General features: G+C 46.4%; 1 protein-coding gene across 1 annotated transcript; it reads left to right on the forward strand.

Annotated features, from left to right (window-relative positions):
• The first annotated feature begins 398 nt into the window (after nucleotides 1-398).
• LOC135816050 (valine--tRNA ligase-like) lies at nucleotides 399-16,938 on the forward strand. Its single transcript, XM_065329411.1, has 31 exons — nucleotides 399-689; nucleotides 1,623-1,710; nucleotides 2,249-2,325; nucleotides 2,516-2,539; nucleotides 3,189-3,310; nucleotides 3,543-3,609; nucleotides 3,969-4,066; nucleotides 4,254-4,335; nucleotides 4,838-4,957; nucleotides 5,239-5,347; nucleotides 5,535-5,623; nucleotides 5,846-5,936; nucleotides 6,422-6,546; nucleotides 6,709-6,894; nucleotides 7,238-7,314; nucleotides 8,100-8,190; nucleotides 8,388-8,413; nucleotides 8,588-8,667; nucleotides 8,862-8,932; nucleotides 9,984-10,109; nucleotides 10,381-10,633; nucleotides 11,204-11,337; nucleotides 11,725-11,892; nucleotides 12,518-12,582; nucleotides 12,844-12,979; nucleotides 13,189-13,300; nucleotides 14,035-14,119; nucleotides 14,653-14,740; nucleotides 15,407-15,520; nucleotides 15,665-15,700; nucleotides 16,091-16,938. The coding sequence occupies exons 1-31, from the start codon at nucleotides 522-524 to the stop codon at nucleotides 16,157-16,159; spliced, it is 3,177 nt and encodes a 1,058-aa protein (XP_065185483.1). The 5' UTR covers nucleotides 399-521; the 3' UTR covers nucleotides 16,160-16,938.
• Nucleotides 16,939-16,972: the final 34 nt, after the last annotated feature.

The raw sequence follows: 16,972 nt of genomic DNA on the forward strand, positions 1-16,972 counted from the left end.
AGACCCAGCCAACAATAATGGTCCAGACGATGCTGCGGGATGACTACCACCGACCGTGGCCATGGTTGCTTGCATCTGCTTTCTTATTTCGGCTTCGGCGACACGAGTATGAGCAGATATCTACTCGAAGCTAAGAACAATGACAGTGCGGTCATAAAACTGAACAAACCAAAATTAATGAAAATGCAACAATGCAATGACGGATTTGCTCAGTCTCAGTCGTAGTCAGCGGCCTCGCGATCGCGTACGCGTGGGCACGTGTACACACGTTCTCATGGCAACTATCGATCATGACGGCACGTGGGTGAGCACGTGGACAGACGGTTGCTTGCCGGAAAAATGGCGATTTGAGAGTTTCAAGATCATGTGCAACACATTTTTCTGTTTTGCTGAGTGTCCGTGAAACACTGACTGCAAAACATCATCTTATTGATGAGCAAAGCGAACAGGTCAGTTCTCTTTGTTTTGACTTTCGCACCTTGGACTGGTGGTAGTTTGGTGGTTGTGCAACATACTAGGCGATGAGCGAGCCTGGGGCAGCTGCTGCCACCGCAGCACCGGTGGAAAAGACCGAAGCACAACTTAGAAAAGAGAAGGAGCGCGAAGAAAAGAAGAAGGCCAAATTAGCTAAATTCGAAGAAAAGAAGAAAGCGCAGGCTGACAAAGCTGCTGCAGCAGCCGGGTCTGAGGTATGTAATTTTGTCGGTGTAAATTTGTCACCGGCGTACCTACATTGTAATTTGTAGTATCTTTCAGCCGATAAGTGTAAGATGTGTAAGAAATGTAAGAAGTGCAAGATCATTCAATCAATCCATTGGCATTGTGTTATTTTCTTACTTTGATCATGTATTGAAGGCACTACAGCTGTAGTACACTGTGATTTATTCATGAACTCTGGAAATAAGAACACTCAGAATGACAAAAAAATTCTTGCAGATGCGCAAGCAAACGCAGTCAATCTGTAGACACTACTACTGTTTGGTACCATGTGGACTCTGTCTCATGTATTCATGATTGTATTCATCCATCTCTTTCAATTTCTGGACACCAAGTACTAGTGGGGAGAGGACAATTTTTTTAGAGTTGGTTTGAGTTCATCAGCAATGGAGTCCCGATTCAGTTATTTCTGGATCTTGCACTCGCACTAGAGTTCTTGTTCAGCACTAGGTACAATACAGGGCAAGGCGACCCCCCCCCCCCACATACACCCAAACACCCTCCGGAATATGCTTATAATGATGTTTTGCGCTTAACACAGAAGGCACATGCTCTGTTCCCAACAAGCTCTCACGCGCTCATTGTTCTCTGAAGTCCACTGTTCCTGATTTCAGTTCTTGCTGTGTCCGCATTGGCAGTGGATTTCTTTCTCAATTACCTAATGAGGCTAGTTTAGTAAGACAGTGTCTTCGCTGACTATCTTCTGATGATACCGGTATTACTTTTGTTCGTTCATGGTCTACAACTGGGAATTGTTTTGCGGAGTTCTCCTTGCAATGGTACATGATTGTGTTAGTCTTCTTGCAGCTGCAGCTGCACTGCATCCTGTTCTTGTTCAGGAGAAGATGATCTGTTGCCTGCTGTTTAATGTACTCCATGCCATCAATAAATGTGTGCTTTTGCAGAAGAAAGCAGAAAAGAAGTCCAAGAAGCCTGCGAAAGAAAAGGAGACCATTGAATACACGGCTGACACTGCACCTGGAAGCAAGAAGGGTATGTCTGAACTCTGAAGCACACTGGCCCTGTGCTTGTTTTCCTCTGTGGAGTAGTGACATTGGTTGTGTGTGTGTGTGTGTCATCCACACTAGTAGCAAGTATTACCTTCACTGGGGGCAGGGGTAACTGCAGTTGGATCCCGGGACGGATACCCTGATGCCGTCAATCCTTTTTCTGCACCTTGTCCTCACCCACTTACTGAGGTGTGGTGAGCCCATAAGTGGGATCATTTTCAAGTCCACCCAGAGTTTTGGGGATTTCAGGGGGTGTCGGCCGTTGGGCGGTTCAATAGCCAATTGAGTCATCTTTCCAAGATTCCTTTTGAGTCTCTCTCCCCTCTCCCGGGGAGACCCACGTGACCAGTTTTGGCAGTGAGCAACAAGTAAGTACAAGTACAAGTGTGTGTCCGTGCATGTGTGTGCTTGTGACTGTCCGTGCTTGTGTGACTGTGTGCCTATGTGTCTGTGTTTGTGTGCATGCAAGAGTGTACCTTCTTCATCTGGATTTGGTGTGTTGTTGTGTGCTGCTACTGCAGATGTGTCTAATTCTATGCCGTCAAGCTATAGTCCCAAGTACGTGGAGGCAGCCTGGTACTCCTGGTGGGAGAAAGAAGTAAGTTACAAGTATTTGAGAAGTAGGAAAGCAGGATGACCTCAGTACAAGTGCATGCTATCACTCTGAAATGTAGATAACGTCCCTGTGACCTGCATGTAGTACGTACTTTGTACGGATTTGTGTTGTGTCTCTGCTGAATCTGTGTTGGTGTCTGTGTGTTTCTTTGTACCGTTCTCTCCTCTCGCAGGGCTTCTTCAAGCCGGAATACAGGGTGAGTGATCAATGGCAACAGTGGTCTTTGTGTTGCATTCACGTGATGTTCAGTGTTAAGTGATATTACACACTTGGTATTTTGTAACCTCTTCGGCCAATTGACAAGTTTGGATAATGGATAGGCAACATTTCATTCATTTTTAATATTTCGTTTTATTTCACTGATCTTCCAAAGTCACATAGATGCCTAAAACTTGGCTAGTGTTGTGCAGATGTACTTTGAGAGACACCTACTCTGATTGGTATGTGATTGCAAGAGTGCATAACTCCCAAGAGTGTGTAACTCCACGTAAATCTCTGTCGCGCCTTGTTTTCAGAATTATATCATCGTTCATGATGTAACCCACTTGACTGGACATGTACACACCAACTGCACATTGCATGTGTTCAACCTCACATCTCTTTTGCGTGCATTGAGTTGGTAACAGCATGGTAAATGATGTGATTCTTTAAAGGAGCCGTGACTCGTGACAGCAACCCATCAGGAATTGCACACTCTTGGGAGGAGGGTATGTACTCTTGTTGTTAGGTCTTGTGGCCATAACTGCAGTCGTAATACCTTAGTATCCAGTTTTGTGGCGTGTATTTGGACATTGGATGACATCTCTGCCTGCTCTTGTTTTCTCCACCTCGTTGCTGTCATGCAGCACTCCGGTATGGCACCTCGACGGGGCAAGTTTGTGATCCCCATTCCACCGCCCAATGTCACCGGGTCACTTCATTTGGGACATGCGTTGACGAACGCCATTGAGGATTGCTTGGTTAGATGGTAAGACTGCTCAGAGAATAGTCCAGTGTAGTATTGTGAGGGAAACGGTATCTATTCCATTCTGGACTTGTGAGATTTCCAGGAGCATTTTGGCCCATCCCCGGTGAAAACAACTGGGAATTGCAGTATGAATATGACTGTGTTGATGCCGCTATCTCCCAATTCCCGTATATTATTTCAAAGGAAAAGATTCATCTTTACATCTCATATATATTTATTTTGCTGTCCACAGGCATCGCATGCGCGGTGATGAGACATTGTGGAATCCAGGCTGTGACCATGCCGGCATTGCTACCCAGGTATGGATTGCTTTCATCTCTTTATCTCTCTATCTCTTTCTCTCTCCATCTCTCCCTCCTGAATGTGATCCCTTGGCAATGATGAGAACCGCAGGGGTTCCGAGGTCATCCATGAGAGTGGGACGTGTGCTTGCAGTTGCTGTACTGTTGACTCGTGGTCCAGTCGGCACTCAACCATGTCTCTTCTGCCTGACTGAGCCAATCCAACTGTTCAAACTGCTGCTTATTGTGCTCTACACACTTTGTACATAGTTCATTTCCTCACCGTACGTAGCCCATGTACTACTTCAAAAGTACTTCAGAAGTAGCTGTTCAATTTTCTGACTTTGGTCATATCCTGTTGGTGCCATGCTCAACAGGTGGTTGTGGAGAAGAAGTTGAAGAGAGAACGAAACTTGACTCGTCATGATATCGGCAGAGAGGAGTTCGTCAAGGAGGTCTGGAAGTGGAAGAATGAGTACGTATCTGAGTGACAGTACTGTGTTAACTTCAGCATTTCCCCTGGGTGTACTGTATAATGCATGTTATGCTGGTGGCTTTGTCAGGCATGCCTTCACTTCTTTGCATTAGTTGCTTCCTATAAGTGGTGTGCGTGTGTCTGTGTATGTGTATGTGTGTTGCAAACCTGTTCTTGTGCATTGTAGGAAAGGTGACCGCATCTACAACCAGCAGAAAGCAATGGGATGCGCCCTGGACTGGGACCGAGCATGTTTCACCATGGACCCGGTATGGCCAAATCAGATTTTTCCTGTGAATGTGTGGTGGTTACTTCCGTGTATTGACGTGCAAGTGGGTAATGAGTTTGGGGTGAAGAAAATATGACTGTTGACATGGAGTCTGTGAGTCCTTAGAACAGTTTATGACTATTGACTATTCGAGTATCCTTTCGTATTCGCGCACCGGTTGGACAAGCCCATTGTATGCGTGATGCCGGCCACTTTGACTTTGCACAAGTAGTTGTGAGCTTACACATTTAGAAGTGTTCTGCAAATATACAGAGTGCATGCACTACGCTCACCCCTCATATTCGTGCTCGTTTGAGCTTGCCAACCGAACATTCGAATATTCGGGATTTTTCCCATAGTAGAGTATTATGAACCGATTGTATTTAGAGAAGGAGGTGGGGGGGGGGGGGGGGGGGGTGAACAGGCCCGTCTTGGAAGAATGTGCTGGTAGCTTACAGTTTCAGGATTTGCTCATAACTGTGCTTGTGTTATTTCGATTTCAGAAACTGTCCACTGCCGTGAAAGAGACCTTCGTGCGTCTTCATGACGATGGCACCATCTACCGAAGCAAGCGTTTGGTGAACTGGTCCACTCGTTTGAAGTCTGCTATTGCAGACATTGAGGTAAATTGCAGTGTTGCTGATGGCCAGTTGTTGTAGTGTTTGCATTGGCACAGTGACTCACTGTACACTAACTTGGTGTCGGTCTCGGCTTTCTGTTCCCATACGCTGTAATTTGTTTCCATTCGATTGTATTTGTGTTAATGTTTATGTTGAAAGCCTATCAATGTCAGCAGAGTAACAAAGCTGGGGCAGCTGACGACACATCAGCGCCATAAGGCTTCCAGTTGAAATCTCGTGGCTTTGCTGTTTGTTGGTGATGTTTCCTGTTCTTTTCACTACAGGTGGACAAGGTTGAATTGCCCGGTCGAACACTGCTGTCTGTCCCCGGGTATGAGCAGAAGATTGAGTTTGGTGTGATTGTGTCCTTTGCGTACCGCATCCACGAAGGAGGTAGGTAGCTGTATTATGACTGTGTTATTTTTGATTTTCTGATGTGCAAGAACACCTCCGACTGTCCTGACCTTCATTGGTCCTTTGTGTGTTAGTCGTCTCCTGAAGTGCTTAGTTTGTCTCAACTGACCCTGCTATGTTCTGGTGTGCGTGTGTGCATGTGTACCACGATTGGTTTTATTTCCAGAGGGTGAGATTGTTGTGGCCACCACTCGTATCGAGACTATGCTTGGCGACACCGCTGTTGCTGTGCATCCCAAAGACGAGCGCTACAAGGTAATTGTACACTCACTCACACAATCAGTTTTACCATGTTGCTCCTGTAGCCCATGCTTAGGGACAGTTTGCCTACTGTCCTCACTTGGTTTACTAGTAATCCTGTCACCATTCACGTGCTTGTGTATTGTAGTTCCTTGTGGACATTGTGGTCCATAATATCATTATGGTTCAGCTACTAAAAAGTCATTACTGGTGTCTTGATGCCTGATATCTCTACAGCATCTGCATGGAAAGTCTGTGTGGCATCCGTTCAGGAAAACTACCATTCCCATTGTCACGGACGACTTCGTCGAGATGGACTTTGGAACCGGTGAGTTGTTGGCAATACGCCATGTTTGTGAATAACAGTTAGTTGGACTGGAATCACACCTCTGTCAGCTTATAGCTACCCTCTCTCCATCTCTCTCTCTCTCTCTCTCTCTCTCTCTCTCTCTCTCTCTCCTTCCTGAATATGATCACTTGGCAATGATGAGAACCGCAGGGGTTCCGAGGTCATCCATGAGAGTGGGATGTGTGCTTGCAGTTGCTGTACTGTTGACTCGTGGTCCAGTCGGCACTCAACCACGTCTCTTCTGCCTGACTGAGCCAAGCAAATTATGGCCATACCGTTACTTATCGTGCTGTGTACAAACACACACACTGCGCGCGCACACACACACACACGCGTATGCTCTGTGTGTGTGTCTCTCTTTCTCTCTTTCACTGGCTTTTGAGTTGTGGTGACTGTTTCCAGTTTTGTAATGTTTTCAATTTGTTTCTTTTCTCTTTCCTGCATGACCCGTCACCTGTTTGTAGGTGCTGTGAAGATCACTCCTGCCCACGACCCCAACGATTACGACGTTGGCCACCGCCACGACTTGCCTTTCTTGACCATGTTGACAGACGACGGTCTCATCACTGACATTGTTGAGGAGTTCAAGGTATGCCATTGTTACAGTAGGTAGTGCATTCCCCATGCGTGTACCAGTTCAGGACAGGCGTGTTTGGTGGAGAGTTGCAGTCACTACCGCTGTTTACTGTATGAGTAGTTTTGGTGGCCCATGTTCAGTGTTTTAGTTGTTGTTGCCGGTGTTTGTATTCAGGGCATGCCTCGTTTCGACGCAAGAACATCCGTACTGGAGGCACTCAAGAAAGAAGGTCTATACCGCGAGACCAAGGATCACCCCATGGTTGTGCCCGTCTGCAGTCGCTCCAAGGACATTGTTGAGCCGCTGATCAAGCCGCAGTGGTTTGTGAAGTGCGACGAGATGGCCAGCAACGCTGTGAATGTATGTGCACTATGTGTGTGTGGGTGTGCATGTGTGTGTGGGTGAGTGTTTGGGGGGGGGGGGGGGCTATGGGCAGGTGGTATTTATCATGTATTGATTAGACTAGCCTTTGTCCCATGTTGTGTCTCCTCTTACACATGGCTTGTTTTGCATGGTATCAATAACTATTGCACGTAGCACTATACTCTATAGTGGAAAGTGTCGGGTATGGTGTCCTCTAGCATATGGTATTGGTTTAGCTGGACTTGGTGATTTATCTTGTTGCCTGCAAGTCTCTGTTGCTGCATGTGGGCTAGGACATGGCAATCCCTGATTGCTCCGTTTCTTCATTGTGTTTGCCCAGGCTGTGAAGTCTGGTGAACTGCGTCTGGTGCCCAAGATGCACGAGAAGACGTGGTTTGGATGGCTGGAGAACAGTCGGTATGTGCTTATGACAAGTCTGAGGGGTCGGCTTAGGACTGTGCTATTCAGCTGTTGCAGAGGGTCTTTGTATGTGTGTACGTGTGTATTTGGCAATGATGAGAACCGCAGGGGTTCCGAGGTCATCCATGAGAGTGGGACGTGTGCTTGCAGTTGCTGTACTGTTGACTCGTGGTCCAGTCGGTGCTCAACCATGTCTCTTCTGCCTAACTGAGCCAAACTAAGCTGAATCCGCTTTTTCCTCCTTTTATTCCCTTGTCTTGAATAAGAGCCTGGCTCTGTCTGTGTGTGTGTGTGTGTCTCTCTCTCTCTCTGTCTCTCTCTCTCGCTTTCTCTCTCGTTCTCCCTGGGCTGAGAGTTCCACAATGGCTTCGCAGCACATGTTGAATACTAAGTATCATGTCGATCACGGTTTGCAATGTGTTCTGTGGGGAACATTTTGGCAATCTGCTCCACCAGTTAGCATTGGTAGCTGTAGTCATGGGAAATACTTCTCAAGGTGCTGCTCAATGGAACCCGATCGACTGAGTCAGTGGCGAGTGCTGCGCAGCCCCCGACCTGTGAAAACTGGTCTATGCACTGGTGCAGAGCGTGAACTTCTTCATGAGATTGTATTTCATTCAACACGGCTGAAGTGATAAATCAAACGGTGTGCTAGTTGGGAGGTGGACAGTTGATAGAAATACTGTAAAGACTTTCTTCAGTACTCCACTGCAGCCAATGTAGAGACTGTAGAGACAATTAGTTATAATTATCTGTTTATGTGTTTGTTTTGTCCTTGACAGTGACTGGTGTATTTCACGTCAGCTGTGGTGGGGCCATCGCATTCCTGCCTACTTTGTGACGTTCAAAGACGCATCGAAGCCATCTGGAGAGGTAATGTGTCATTGATTTTCAGAATGGTTTGTGTGTGCGTGTGTGTAAGAGAGACAGAGAGAGAGAGAAAGAGACAGAGAGAGCACCATTGTTGTGTATGTTGGTCAGTACTACGAGTAGTACATGCTTTCTGAGTGGTTTCTAACAGTGTCACTTTCAGTAATGTATTTTGTCCTGTTGTGCTGTTTCTGTTATAGGATACTGATGGATCCTTCTGGGTGAGGTGAGTTTCCTCAGTGTAACTTATCTCCTGTCTTGCGGTTTTGTCGGTTTGGATTTTTTATATTTTTATGGAAACAATTTCAGAATCTGAGAAAGCTATTAGTTTATTTCTGTGACTTCGAATGTGCTATGCTGATTTTGCTAATCAGGGTATTTTGTTGACCTCTTTGTCTAGTGGCCGCAATGAGGAGGAAGCGTTGCAGAGAGCTGCAGCAAAGTTCAACGTTGCAGCTGATCAGATCATCCTCACTCAAGGTATGAACTGCCTTCTCAACTCTTAGGATAATGGCTAGCTGACCTGACAAGCTTGTGTGAATGTGGTGTGCCAGTGGGCAGATGTGTAGGTTTGGGTCAAGGTGATCTTGTGCCTTCACTGGCTGCGACAGCTGCTGCGTAGTGCACTGTCTGATTTGGCATATTGCTGTTCTTTCTTCTGTTCCTGCTTTTAGATGAAGATGTGTTGGATACCTGGTTCTCATCTGCTATCTTCCCTTTCTCCATCTTTGGATGGCCAGAGAAGGTATGTAACTCAAGGCATGAAATGTGTGTGTGTACCGTAGTAACGCACAATTCTATTTTAGGCGCACATGCCTGTATTTGAGATAGGTGCACTCTGACTTATAAGCACATTCTCTCCCCACACACAGAGCAACACTTCTTTTGTATGGGGAAGGAGGATTCGAAGATCGAAACGTCCCCTACCAGACCAAGGCTAGACCTCAGAGAATAGACCATCAGAAAGGATCAAGGCAAAGGAACATACCCTGCAGAGAAAAATGGCGTACGAAAAAAAGTGGTCAGCATTACTTCCAAAACGGAGTACAGAAAGTGTTCAGCATTACCTCAAACACTGATTATGTAAAGTGCTAGCAATGAGCAGGAGAAGGGAAAGTGGCCACCGGCATCTACAGCATTCTGATTAACATCCTGTAGCTATGAGTACTTTACAACAGTGGTGTCAATATATGTAAGCCCTGCTTGATGTCGGTATATGTAAGCCCTGCTTGATGTCGGTATATGTAAGCCCTGCTTGATGTCGATATATGTAAGCCTTGCTTGATGTCGGTATTTGTAAGCCTTGCTTGATGTCGATATATGTAAGCCCTGCTTGATAGTCTACCAGGTATGATGACGGCGACAGCACATCACAAGGCGGAGTACACATCCTACCAACCCTGTCTCTGGTTGCAGTCAGGAACACTGTTTTCCATATACATATAGTGTGTGCTCCACCTTGCGGTGTGCTGTCACCATCATACAAGAGTGATTTTGTATATCAGGAGCGTCGGAAGGTATTTTAGTGTGGTACGGTCAGCCATCTGAACTACAATTTACTCGTGGGGAGGGATGGCTGAGTCGAAAATGTTGGAAATGTAGAGCCCAAATCAGTGCATTTGATTGATTCACGGGGTACTTGGGGCAAATAGTGGTACGGTCAATACCGTAGTGACTGTACCGTGTGCGACGCCCCTGATATCGTAGGTATAGATTAGGCTTGAATGCCATCCTCAACTCTGTTTAACTCTAGAGCCACTCACCATTTGTGACTCTTTGCTTTGCACTGAAACTAGACGGCTGACGTGGAGAGCTTCTACCCAAACTCTCTTCTGGAGACTGGTCACGACATCCTCTTCTTCTGGGTGGCCCGCATGGTGTTCTTTGGAACCAAGCTGATGGGCAAGCTGCCCTTCCCGGAGGTATGATGCGACTCATGTTGAAATGTGTGCTCTCTTTTATTTCCTAAGGCAGATCTTACCGGATTCTTCACTTCCTATTATTTAGTATAAAGTACATGGTGTTGTGCAGTAGGGGTCTTCCTGGTACTTTTTGCAACAGCAAGGCCGTTTACTACAATGAATGGCTGAGCCTGTCGTAACTGTATGTTTTCAAGTTGAACGCAGAGTGATATGAAGAACTAAGCCAAGTTCTGCTGCTGTTGATCTCTTTGTTCTGCCTTTGGCGCGCTAGGTCTACTTGCATGCTATGGTGCGTGATGCTCATGGCCGTAAGATGAGCAAGAGTCTTGGCAACGTGATTGACCCGCTGGACGTCATCCATGGCATCACGCTGGAGCAGCTGCACGAACAGCTGCGCTCCGGCAACTTGGACCCCAAGGAGGTGGAGCGTGCCATCAAGGGCCAGAAGGAGGACTACCCGAGTGGCATCCCGGAGTGCGGAACGGACGCGCTTCGCTTTGCTCTTTGCGCTTACACCGCTCAGGGTAAGACCTTGTATGGGCGATGACTGTCTTGAACGGGGTCGGGAAATATTCCCAATGTTGCCACCGCTGTAGCTGCGCGTGGCGGCCATGTACTAGTGCTTCAATCAGCTGTGTGGTGTAGACCAGGCTAAAATTAGTGGCGGTCAATTCATCAGCCTTGCAAGCTGTTGAATGGTATAATCCCAGCACAAGTCGCTGTGTCTAACATAGCTTGTTCGCTATCATCGCTTCCACAATGGGCATGTCTGAGTACTAGTGGTGAAACGAATACCAAAATCCAGCAGTCGACTGGTCCATGTTGTTATGTACAATATAGCTACTTCCTTCGAGCTACCGAAAAAACGTGCGCTCTTTTTTCAAAGCTTGTAAGCAGTCGTTCCTTGACAATGGCAGAACAGTACGTCGAAGATCAGATCCAAGAGTCTGGATTTCTAGGTTTCATAGGCTGCCGTCGTGGTGCTTGGTTTTGTTGGCGCTTTTAAACTATTTTGGGTGTTTTCATGTGTGCGTGTGCGTGTGTGTGTGTGTGTGTGTGCATGTTCATCTCTGCTGTATGTGCTGTGTGATCAGGCCGCGATATCAACCTTGATGTCAACCGTGTTGTCGGATATCGCCACTTCTGCAACAAGCTGTGGAACGCCTGCAAGTTTGCACAGATGAGTCTGGGTGATGGTTACCAGCCACCAGCAGAGGACACTGTACATGTAAGTAATGTCATGTCTGTCATGATGTGTGAGTAGGCTAAACAATTGAGTTCATGCCCTGTTCGCCCGTACCCTGTTCTCGACGCCATACCCGCTTCACACTGGGAATAGTGACTATTCTTCTCTCACTCACCCGTGATACGTTCTCTTTCTCACTCCTGTGTGCAGCCACACCATACATTCTCACACCCCTAGCACACCTCACTCACACACACACACACACACGCATACACACACCATGTACCATGTACACGCCCGTCGCAAGAGAAGCACGCAGCACTCAGCATGTGATACGTTTCTCTACATTAAATTTTACTCTCCTTGTATCCTCTATTTGGCGTCTTGATAAACCAGTGTATGTGCTGTGGCCCATTGTGTGTGTTGTAGCTCTCCGGAGACAGGTCGCACATGGAGGCGCACATGGACAGATGGATTCTCAGCCGGCTAACGTTTGCTGTGGATGAAGTGAACACTGGCTTTGAGAAGTACGATTTCCCCACGGCAACAACCGCATGCTACAACTTCTGGCTGTACGACTTGTGTGATGTATACCTGGTGAGTGAATCTTTCTCGATACGGACCACCCGTCTTGAAACATCCAATCGTTCTTATCGGAGGCAGTAAATGTAGAATGCGGTGGCCGTGTATTGAGCTGGATGAAACAGAAGTTTTTTTTATTTCGCTACTGACCAGACTTGTTCTGCTCCAAGTCACAGGACTGCATGTCCTGAGCAATAATAATTCTGCATTTGTACCGTTCCTACTCGTAGTCGTGTCGTTTAGGTCATGCAATTTGTTGTTGCTCCATTGGAATCTGGAGAGTTTTGTTCTTTCCTCAACAACGTGTTACGCTGGATTTGGAGAATGAAGGATGTGATGTGCTAACAAGGTTACAATCTGAATACAGTGGCGCCTCGTGAATCCGACCATCTTCCAGACAACTGTTATGTGCACAGGCTTTGGAGGTGGTCTGGTGTGATCTGTATGACTGTGTGCATTGCGTATGGGAAGATCGTGTGCGAGACCAGGAAAACGTGATCACATGTTCACTGTGGTCTGTGAAAGTGATGTGGTCAGACACTGGGCATCCAGCACTGTACTGTGTGTTCATGTACACTGTGTCGCGCTGCTGATTGTTTTCTTTCTCTCACTTGCTGTCTGTGACTCAACACTGATGCAGGAGGCAATCAAGCCAGTGGTTAATTCAGATGATGAGGCTGCCAAGACCGCCTCCAGGAATGTCCTGTAAGTGTTCGTATTGACTTTAGAGACTCCACCTCTTTGCCACTACAGTAAAAGGAAAACACTCTAGCAGGGACACCGCTTGGCAAATGCAGTATTTCAAACTTTTTACGCAAGGAGGGGTTCTGATGTGTAAGTTAGCTGTGGCTTGGGAAAATTCTAGATTTTTTCAACTCTTATAAAAGTGGCAGCAACTGATGGCCTTGCACATTGTGGTGTGCATTGTGTGTGGGTGTGCGTGTGTGGGTGTTCTTCCTCTCCTAGGTACACCTGTTTGGACAATGGCCTGCGTCTGTTGGCGCCGTTCATGCCCTTCCTGACTGAGGAGCTTTTCCAGCGCTTGCCCAAGCGAAGCGATAGCATTCCACCCAGCATCGCTGTCTGCCCATTCCCAGAGAATGTATGTTTGTACTTGGCGCTTTGTGTAGCTAGCCTGAGTGACGGCAACGGCTTGTCTTATCATTCTTCTCATAAGTTTCTAGTCATGTGCCCATGCATGCCAACCACTCTGTGCTACTGATACAATCTGCTTGAGAGTGTGGTCATTACCGTATGCTATTCTGAACACTCTCTCAACAGTTGACTGTCTTGTTTTACTTCTTTGCTTAGCTGGGCTACCGAGATGAGGTTCTGGAGAGAGATGTGCAGACGGTGCAGGATGTCATCCACTCTCTCCGCTCCATGCGTTCTGAGTATCTCACTCCCAAGGACAGGCCACAAGGTTAGTTGCTACAACTCCCATTACCTCCCCCATTCTCTGGACAGTACTGTTTATTTTCTGTCTTCACATCTTTTTTTAATCTTTGACTTCTTGGCTTTTTCTTGTCTGAAAAGCACATGGAGTAGAGGAGTAGAGCAATAATGTATTATTGAGAGGCCGAATGGTACCGCTCGCCACATTTTTCAGATTCTTTTTTAGAATGTTGTCAGTGTAGCTTTTCCTCACTCTTGCACCACAGCTACTCTGTCATGACAGCCCCCTGGGTGGGTGCCTTTCCACCTTATCTAGGGCTGAAACACACAAGTACACGGGCATTGAACTACTCACTCCTGTCAAGAGATAAAAGCCACGAAACACAGTCCCCACAGAGTGACATCCAAAATGATGAGCTATTTGCAACATGGAGAGGTTCCATCATCTGATTATTTCAACTCAGAGTACTTCAAGTGTGACTTGTATGCCCATGGATCGCTGTGCTAATAATAGCTCCAGACGTGTAGCTCATGTGTAGTCAGCGTAGTCCAATCACCACAGCAGCAAATGGCCGTCACACGTACTACATAGTCAAAATGGGCAAAGCTGCAGCTATGACGTTGCCAGTGGTGCATAGTCACCACACCACAGATGTACGAGCTGCGCCCCTGAGCTCATGTCCAACTTTCCCTCTGCGTGATGCTGAGAGGCGTGTTGTGTGCACTGCTTTGTGTTCTGTCTGTGTGCCTGCGCGCTGTTAGCATTTGTGACGTGTAGCACGGAGGAGATTGCTACTACGACACGTACCTTCACTCAGCAACTGTGTGTGCTTGGTGGTGTGAAAGAGTAAGTTATCCATACTCTTCTCTTATGAAACTCGGATGTTGAGCCATAAATAAATGTGGAAGAGAAAAGGACAGTTTTGTGCCTAGTTATTGCACTTTCTGACTGTATATAGTATCATGTTACAGTGATGGAGAGTTACTCTTAACTCGTATCCATATGTCCTCTTCTCTTATGGCTGCTTTCATCCACAGTGATAACGCGTGATGACCTAAACAATAGCCAATTTACTGCTACTGTAAAGCGTGAAATTTTCGCGGCGTTTTTAGTTCGCGTTTTCAGAATCCGGACAGGTTTGCGAGGTTTTAATTTTGCGATTGCAGAATGGCATTCTTGCTAAACCTTTCATGGATCTCCTTTTCGCGCTGTCTAAATTTCGCGATTTCCACGCGGTCGCGAATTTCGCAGAAATTAGACCATCGCAATAATTTCACGGTTTACAGTACTTGCATTGTATCCTGCTGTCCTCTTCTCCAGTTACCCACTACACTGACTCCTCACCTTGCTTGTGCTATTGTGTATTTTGTGTTCGTTAGGATGACAGTGCTGAGAGGCGAGGCTGCTCCAGCTGGCTGCGCTATGATCTCCCTCTCCGACAAACTCCAGGTGCACGTGCTGGTCAAGGTAAGCGGTCCAGTACGACGAGTCCTGTCTGGTTCCGAAGAACTGGGGAGCAGCCGTGTAGCCCAGGCCACTCTTATTTTCATGTACTACAGTCTATGCACAGTCGAGTCACCGTGTATACATTGGTATGCTGTGCTCGGTGAACATTCTAGCCTGTTTGTTCTTTGGTAGTACGTTCTTCGGCACCCGGCAGTACTGTGGCATATGTTCACCAGTATGACAGGTAGCTAACACTGCAGTAATGGTGGAGGACGGGAAGTTGTAGCTATTAATCACAGAGCGACACAGAATGTTGTGATGTCACGGTGTAATACGTGCAGAACAAGCCAAGTGACCGATATGATTGATATCATTTTAGCCCAGGAAAACCCCTCTATAGCATCTATCAAGTCATGCATGTAGCATCTAGCATGATGGCCAGAAGCCGGCAAACCAGCTAGTCGGTAAAGCTGCTGTGTTTGCCTTTTCTTCTCTATGAAGCTGGTGTGCTTCGTTGGGTGTGCTAAGCTATGCTGTGCCTTCATTAGGGGCGTTTGTACTGTTGCCCTTTATGAGTTTGTCTCAGGTAGCGGTACAATGTTGCATGCAGCTTTTACTGTGATAAAGCATATAATTCGGTGATTGTCATTTTTGTCTTTTTTTCTCATGCACGTTCACTTCTTGTAGGGACTGATTGACGTGAGTAAGGAGATTTCGAAGCAGGAGGGCAAGCTACAGCGTCTGCATGAACAGATTCAGAAGCTCAACAAGGACATGGCACGGCCTGACTACGACACTAAGGTACAGGCTTGGAGGCTTCTGCAACTTTGTAATCTTTGGTGCAATGTCGTTTCCCGTTGCCGCGTACCCGTAATTTTAATTTGTGTGGAATGTGTATAAAGCATCTTACCCTTTTGACTCCCTGTCGGTGTGTTTGTGCCTCAGGTGCCTGAGAAGGTGCGGCAGAGTAACTCTTCCAAGGTAAGCATATCGTGCGGTGAATTTTTAAAATGCACCGCTGGCTTTCGCTGTCGAATCAGTCATCACCGGTTTTCTTGTTGTGATACTGCAGTTGGTGGTACCAAAGCTACGTATCGAACTATGTTGATTGATTTTATTTTTTGTTGATTGATTTTTATTTCGCGGATCCTCCAGAGGCAAATAGATGCCTATCGAAGGGAGTCTCCTAAGTAAGTATGGAAAATGAGAAAGTATGTTCGTAAGGGAGAATGTGTAATCGCTGGGCAATCAGTCGAATCTTCTCTGCCTTTTTTGCCTTTTTTTAGCCTTCTCCAACTTGTGTGTGTTTAAAACTGCATCATGTTCTACCCTGTCTGTACTGTGTGGGGTGTGTGCCTTTGCTTTGTATAGATGGATCAGACCCAGCAAGAGATTGCAGCCATGGAGAAAGCCATTGCATCACTCAAGTTGATGGAGTAAAAAAACCGCTTGAAACCCTAACTAATTTCCCTGATACTTTCGTAACCCTGAAATTTGCTCATGAAATCCTCCATTTTATCATCATATTATTATCAAACCTCCAGCATACCAGAACTAGGTAAATACTAGCAGGCCATGTGCGATTTCTGGAAAGCACCCCTAGACCTTTCATACTGTATCATATTCTGGCTGCATGACATTTCTAACTGCTGGGCTTGCTTTCACTTTCTGAATGCATGTCGCAACTTTTTCTTAAATCATTTGAATGGTCTTCAGAAATTAACAATAAGAAATTTTTAAAGGTGTAATGGGCGATTCACAATACAACTTTCTGCAACGCGACACGCGACATACACCAATGGAGTACTGTAAGACATGTATATATAACGAGGAAGCAAATCTAACGTTTTAACGGAGGACATTTCTTCGTTATAATAAGATCCGTTGAGGCCGTACTGCTTCATATATGCTGTGTGTGGATATCGCAGAACACTGCAAGATCGTTAACATATCTTCTCGTTAACCTATGAATTTTGGACAATCGTTAAATTTGCGACTCGTTATAATAACATGTCTTACAGTACAGTTTCGACCCTGGGTGCACGTGCATAGTACTACTTGTGCATGTGGATGTCGCAAACATGAAGAATATTGTGAACCGTGTGCCGCTGTCGCAGCTCGTCGCAAGTCGCATGTCGCGTCGCACGAAGTTGTATTGTGAATCGGCCTTAATAAGAGGAGCTCAGTGTGATCAAAAGAACATAAACTCTGCGCGCTTATTTGCTCTTGGTGTGATGGTGAGCTAGAGCTGTT

The sequence above is a fragment of the Sycon ciliatum genome, chromosome 4, assembly GCF_964019385.1.
Source record: "Sycon ciliatum chromosome 4, ocSycCili1.1, whole genome shotgun sequence".
Taxonomy (NCBI): domain Eukaryota; kingdom Metazoa; phylum Porifera; class Calcarea; order Leucosolenida; family Sycettidae; genus Sycon; species Sycon ciliatum.